Source organism: Manacus vitellinus, unplaced genomic scaffold (genome assembly GCF_001715985.3).
Source record: "Manacus vitellinus isolate BGI_N305 unplaced genomic scaffold, ASM171598v3 ctg7180002434197_pilon, whole genome shotgun sequence".
In the NCBI taxonomy this organism is placed as follows: Eukaryota; Metazoa; Chordata; class Aves; order Passeriformes; family Pipridae; genus Manacus; species Manacus vitellinus.
This window is the reverse complement of record NW_021938566.1, coordinates 1-7,291: the sequence shown is the minus strand read 5'-3', so window position 1 is coordinate 7,291 and position 7,291 is coordinate 1. Positions and strand designations below refer to the sequence as shown.

The 7,291-nt window shown below is 51.4% G+C and overlaps 1 protein-coding gene across 1 annotated transcript; it reads left to right on the top strand.

Annotated features, from left to right (window-relative positions):
* Positions 1-537: 537 nt before the first annotated feature.
* Positions 538-7,283, top strand: LOC115307292 (ETS translocation variant 3-like; the record flags this gene model as incomplete). Its single annotated transcript, XM_029958698.1, has 3 exons — positions 538-848; positions 3,760-3,997; positions 7,164-7,283. Coding segments are annotated over exons 1-3 (485 nt in total), but the record flags the coding sequence as incomplete, so codon positions are not given.
* Between the last annotated feature and the right edge of the window lie 8 nt (positions 7,284-7,291).

Below are 7,291 nucleotides of genomic sequence, written 5' to 3'. Positions count from 1 at the left end.
GGAGGGGGATGGACCCTCCTGAAGGCCCGGGGGGCTCCTTTGGGGACAGTGGGACCCAAAGGGGGGTTGTCTGGGTGCTGGTACTTGGGGGGGATCAGACCCTCCTGAGGGGCTCCAGCCCCTTCCCAGGGGGGCTCCAGTTCATCCCTGGGGGGTTGTTTGGGTGCTGGAGGGGGATGGACCCTCCTGAAGGCCCTGGGGGGGCTCCTCTGGGGATAGTGGGACCCAAGGGGGGGTTGTCTGGGTGCTGGTACTGGGGGGGAATCAGCCCTCCTGAGGGGCTCCAGCCCCTCCCAGGGTATTCCAACCCCTTCCCAGGGACTCCAGCCCCTTCTGGGAGGCTCCACTCCCTCCCAGGGGGCTCCCACAGAGCTGTCACTCCTCGTATCCCCTTTTTTTGGGGGGAGAACCCAGCTCTGGATTCCGGGATCCCTCAGGGATCCCTCAGGGATCCCTCACCTCACGGCAGCAGGAATGAGCTGCCGGCATTTCCAGCGGGGGATCAGGAGCCGGGATTTTTTCCTCCCCTCCCCTTTTTTTTTCCCCTCCCTGGGACATCTGGGCGAGCTGGGAGTTGTGTATTTTGGCAGCAGAGCCCGTCTAGTAACAGGAGACAAACTGTGTTGGGCTTGTTTTGTCTGTCTGACGGCCCCGCCGAGCTCCTTCCCGGGAATCCCAGGCAGGACTGGGATCAGCTGGGAAAAGGGGACCGTCCCTGGGGATGGGCAGGATCCTCTCTCCGGAGAAATCCCTGCGGCTGACGCCGCTTTCCTTGTGCTCCACAGTTGGCAGGAGGGAGAAAATGAAAGCAGGCTGCAGCATTGTGGATAAACCTGAAGGAGGAGGAGGTAAGGAGGTCGAAAGGCTCGAGTTTTCAGCCGTTCCCAACCCTTTTTCCCGGGATAAAGGAGCTCGAGGAGGGTTAATTTTGCCTCTCCGGGGCCGGGGCGAGCGAGGGTTGAGATTTCCTCGGTGGGTTGTGAGGGCTGGGATGTGAAAATGCCAATAAACCCCCCCCTGGAGATGGATTAGCTGGAAGGGTTTGGGAATTTCTGAGGGCTGGGGTGGGAAAATGCCAATAAACCCCCCCTGGAGATGGATTACCTGGAAGGATTTGGGAATTTCTGAGGGCTGGGATGTGAAAATGCCAATAAACCCCCCCTGAGATGGATTAGCTGGAAGGGTTTGGGAATTTCTGAGGGCTGGGGTGGGAAAATGCCAATAAACCCCCCCTGGAGATGGATTACCTGGAAGGATTTGGGAATTTCTGAGGGCTGGGTTGTGAAAATGCCAATAAACCCCCCCTGGAGATGGATTAGCTGGAAGGGTTTGGGAATTTCTGAGGGCTGGGGTGGGAAAATGCCAATAAACCCCCCCTGGAGATGGATTACCTGGAAGGATTTGGGAATTTCTGAGGGCTGGGTTGTGAAAATGCCAATAAACCCCCCCTGGAGATGGATTAGCTGGAAGGGTTTGGGAATTTCTGAGGGCTGGGGTGGGAAAATGCCAATAAACCCCCCCTGGAGATGGATTACCTGGAAGGATTTGGGAATTTCTGAGGGCTGGGTTGTGAAAATGCCAATAAACCCCCCCTGGAGATGGATTAGCTGGAAGGGTTTGGGAATTTCTGAGGGCTGGGGTGGGAAAATGCCAATAAACCCCCCCTGGAGATGGATTACCTGGAAGGGTTTGGGAATTTCTGACCCTGGTTGGGTCTGTTTGGAGTCTTGGGGTGGGATGTGGGTTCTCCTGGATGGAGTCTGGAACTGTGGCCACAAAAAACCACCCAAAAAAACCCCAACCAGCCTCGTGCTGGGAGTTGTGCTGGGAAATATCCCGAGGGATCTGGAGCTTGGCAGTCCCTCAGGAATATCTGTTGGCACGGCAGAGTCGGGATCTGGAGCCGCCCTGGAATCCACACCAACTTAAATCCTCAAATTGGGATTTTTTTGGGGCCTTATTTCCAATCCTTGGAAGGGCTGAAAGACGGGTTGGATGGGGCTTGGAGCCACCTGGACTATGGAAGGTGTCATTCCAACTCAAACCATTCCATGATTCCAGGCAAATTTGGTTCATTCCAGCTCCAACCAGCGGGTTTTGGGCTCCTCACACTTCCATCCCCCTCAGTTTTCCCATTTTTGGGGTGGGTTTTTTTTAGGGATTCTCCAGGAAGAGGGGTCTGAAAGCTGGAGGTGGAGAGCTGGGTCTCTCCTCCTGGGATTAAACATGGAATTAAACCTGAAATCTCTCCCCAGTATCCCTGCAAATCTGTCATCTGGGAGGGAATCTCATCAGTCCATGGAAATATCTTAAATATCCGTGGAAATCTTTCATCTGAGGGGGGGGAATCTCATCAATCCATAGAAATCTCTCAGATATCCCTATAAATTTCTTACCTGAGAGAGGTCTCATCAATCCATGGAAATAGCTCAGATATCCATAGGAATCTCTCAAATATCCCTAAAAATTCCTTGTCCAAAAAGGAATCTCATCAATCCATGGAAATATCTCATCAATCCATGGAAATATCTCATCAATCCATAGAAATCTTTGAAATATCCCTACAAATTTCTCATCTGAGAGGGATCTCATCAATCCATGGAAATATCTCCAATATCCATGGAAATCTCTCAGATATCCCTACAGATTCCTTATCCAAAAAGGGGAATCTCATCAATCCATGGAAACATCTCATCAATCCTTGGAAATAGTTCAGATATCCCTACAAATCTCAAATATCCCAACAAATTCCTTGTCCAAAAGGGGAATCTCATCAATCCATGGAAACATCAATCCATAGAAACCCCTCAAACATCCATAGAAATCTCTCAGATATCCCAACAAATTCCTTGTCCATCAATCCATGGAAACATCTCATCAATCCATAGAAATCTCTCAAATATCCCTACAAATTTCTCATCTGAGAGAGATCTCATCAATCCATGGAAACATCTCATCAATCCATGGAAACATCTCATCAATCCATACAAACCTCTCTGATATCCATGGAAATCTCTCAAATATCCCTACAAATCCCTTGTCCAAAAGGGGATCTCATCAATCCATGGAAACATCAATCCATAGAAACCCCTCAAACATCCATAGAAATCTCTCAGATATCCCAACAAATTCCTTGTCCCAAAGGGGATCTCATCAATCCATGGAAATATCTCATCAATCCATGGAAACATCTCATCAATCCATACAAACCTCTCTGATATCCATGGAAATCTCTCAAATATCCCTACAAATCCCTTGTCCAAAAGGGGATCTCATCAATCCATGGAAACATCTCATCAATCCATGGAAACCCCTCAAACATCCATAGAAATCTCTCAGATATCCCAACAAATTCCTTGTCCCAAAGGGGATCTCATCAATCCATGGAAACCCCTCAAACATCCATAAAAATCTCTCAGATATCCCAACAAATTCCTTGTCCATCAATCCATGGAAACATCTCATCAATCCATGGAAACATCTCATCAATCCATGGAAACATCTCATCAATCCATGGAAACATCTCATCAATCCATACAAATCTCTCATCAATCCATAGAAACCCCTCAAACATCCATAAAAATCTCTCAGATACCCCTACAAATTTCTCACCTGAGAGGGGGGGATCCCCCCAATCCCTGGAAATCCCTCTTAAACCCCGGAATATCTGATGGAATTCCAGCCCCCGGAGCGAACCCCGGGCGCCTTTTCGCGTCTCTTTGAGCGACACTTTTCCCCCTCTCTCCCTCTTCCCCCAAGGGTATCATTTCCCGGAGTGGGCTTATAAAACCGAGTCCAGCCCTGGCTCCAGGCAGATCCAGCTGTGGCACTTCATCCTGGAGCTGCTCCAGAAGGAGGAATTCCGTCATGTCATCGCCTGGCAGCAGGGAGAGTACGGCGAGTTCGTCATCAAGGACCCCGACGAGGTGGCCCGGCTGTGGGGGAGGAGGAAATGCAAACCCCAGATGAACTACGACAAGCTCAGCAGGGCCCTCAGGTGAGGAGGAGGGGGAGGCTGGAAAGGAGCATTCCCAGCTTTTTCTGGGGGGGAATTCCATTGGAAGTGGCCAAGGATGAGGTTGAACGGGGTTCGGAGCAGCTCGGCCTGGTGGGAGGGTGTGGAGGGTCCCTTCCAACCCAGAGCATTCCAGGATATTCCCTGTGCTGGTTTAGGTGGGATATTGGGGGTAAATCCTTCCCTGGGAGGGTGTTGAGGGTCCCTTCCAACCTAGAGCATTCCAGGATTCCCCCTGTGCTGGTTTAGATGGGATATTGGCAGTAAATCCTTCCCTGGGAGGGTCCTTTCCAACCCAAAGCATTCCAGGATATTCCCTGTGCTGGTTTAGGTGGGATATTGGGGGTAAATCCTTCCGTGGGAGGGTCCTTTCCAACCCAAAGCATTCCAGGATTCCCCCTGTGCTGGTTTAGGTGGGATATTGGCAGTAAATCCTTCCCTGGGAGGGTGGTGAGGCCCTGGCACAGGTTATTTCCATGGATTCCCATCCATGGACAAGTGTCGCCAAAGGTCCCTTCCAACCTGAGCATTTCCAGGATATTCCCCTGTGGGCTGGTTTAGAATGAAATTATTGAGGGAAATCCTTCCATCAGAGGGTCCTTTCCCCAACCCAAAGCCATTCCAGGAATCCCCCCTGTGGCTGGTTAGGTGGATATTGGGGTAAACTCCTTCCCTGGGAGGGTCTTTCCAAAACCCAAAGCAATTCCAGGATATTCCCTGTGCTGGTTCTAGGTGGATATTTGAGGATAAATTCCTCCCTGGGAAGGTGGTGGCACAAGATTATTTCCCATGGATTCCCGCCATCCCTGGAAGTGTCCAAAGGCCAGGCCGGATGGGGCTTGGAGCAACCTGGAGTGTGGTCATGGCCTTGATGATCTTTAAGGTCCCTTCCAAAGCATTCCAGGATATTCCCTGGGCTGGTTTAGGTGGGATATTGGGGGTAAATCCTTCCCTGGGAGGGTCCCTTCCAACCCAAAGCATTCCAGGATATTCCCTGGGCTGGTTCAGGTGGGATTAGGTGGGATATTGGGGGGTAAATCCTTCCCTGGGAAGGTGTTGAGGGTCCCTTCCAACCCAGACCATCCCATAATTCCACGACCAGGGCTGAGCATTCCCCTCCTTGCCCTTCCCAACTCCAAACCCTCCAACCCTCTCCCCTTCCAGCCCCTTCCATGGGGGTTTTATCCCAGTTTTCTCCACACTTTTGGGAATCAGAGCTCGGAGAACCCGCCCGGCCCTCGGAGGTGTTTCCACGCTCCAGGAGCGTCCCAGTCCCTGGGAAGTCATGGAATTATCAGTCCCTGGCGTGGCCTTGGCTGCCCCACACCCTCTGATACCTCCTGGGTGGAGCTGCCAAAGGCAAACACGGGAGTTTCCTCCGGGAACGGGGAGGAAAAACGGGTGGAAAACACCCCTGCCTTGGGATCCGTGTCCCCTGGATGCTGTTCCCACAAAAGATCCCCCTATCCCGGCCTGGGGAGGCATGGATTGGAGTGCTGGATGGGGAAGGGATGATCCATGGAGGTGATTTGGGGGCTGGAGCATCTCTGGTGAGGAGAGACTCATCCAAATATCTCCAATATCCATAAAAACCTCTCATCTGAGAGGGAATCTCGTCACTCCATGGATATATCCCATCAATCCAGACAAATACCTCAGATATCCCTGGAAATATCTCCAATATCCCTAAAAACCTCTCAGTTGAGAGGAGATTCTCTCAGTCCATGGATATATCCCATCAATCCAGACAAATGTGTCAAATATCCCTGGAAATATCTCCAATATCCATAAAAACCTCTCAGTTGAGAGGAGATTCTCTCAGTCCATGGATATATCCCATCAATCCATGTAAATGTGTCAAATATCCCTGGAAATATCTCCAATATCCATAAAAACCTCTCAGTTGAGAGGAGATTCCATCAGTCCATGGATATATCCCATCAATCCATGCAAATGTGTCAAATATCCCTGGAAATATCTCCAATATCCATAAAAACCTCTCATCTGACAGGGAATCTTGTCAGTCCATGGATATATCCCATCAATCCAGACAAATACCTCAGATATCCCTGGAAATACCTCAGATATCCCTAAAAACCTCTCATCTGAGAGGGAATCTCATCAATCCATGGGAATATCTCCGATATCCATGGAAATGTCTCAGATATCCCTACAAATCTCTCCAATATTTCGGTATCCCAAGAAAAATCTCTCCACTACCCCCTGGAAACCCCTGATCTGAGGGTGGATCCCATCCATCCATCCATGGAAATATCTCACCTGCCTTGGAGGATCTCCAGAGGTCCCTTCCAACCCCCAATATCCCGGGAAAGGAGGATCCAAGCCCTGGGCAGGGGAGGGAGTGGTTTTAATCCCAAAAAAAGGGGGGATCAGAAGGGGAAGGGACTCGCACCGAGGCACCAAGCAGCAGGAACCAGCTCTCCCAATCCCTGGGCCGGGAAAATCCCGGGAATCAAAACCAATCCCAGGCCAATCCAGGGGATTTGGGCCCCGTTTTTCCCGGCTCTGGTCGCTCCGAGTGTTGTCCCAGGGACACGTTCCCCTCTCTCAGGGAATATCCACCGGGATTTTTCTCCTCCATGGCATTTCTCAGCATTCCCAGGGCTGGGAATAGGGAGGGAGTGCCCGGGAATGCCCAGGAGAGCTCCCAGCCCGTGGCACTGGTCCCAGTTTGGACTGGGCCGAGGAGAACATGGGATGTTATTCCAGCTTTTCCCGCCCGTTCCAAGGGACGTAACAACCTCTAAAATGGAATATCCCGGGCTGGAAGGGAATTCCACGTGTTCCAAGGGACGTCATAACCTGGGAAAAAGGGGTGTGGAACCTCCTGCTGAGGAAGGGGCTGGAAAAGGGGTTTGGCGTCGTTGGGAAACCTCCCGGCGGACTGAGACTTCCCGGTGTTGACAACAGAAATCGTGGGATATCCTGAGTAGGGAGGGTCCCACCGGGGGGTCACGGAGCCCCAGCTCCTGGCTCTGCATCCCAAAGATCCCCAAAAAGATCCCAAAGGTTCGGGGCAGCTCCAGTTTTCTCCGGGACCTCGGAGGAGGCGGCGACGTCGGCGCCGCTCCCGAAAAGACGGGATCTGGAGCGGCCTCGGATCCATCTCTTCCCAATCCCTTCCCAGATACTACTACAACAAGAGGATCCTCCACAAGACAAAGGGCAAGAGGTTCACCTACAAGTTCAACTTCAACAAGCTGGTGATGCCCAACTACCCTTTCATCAACATCCGGCCCAACGGTGAGTCGGGCG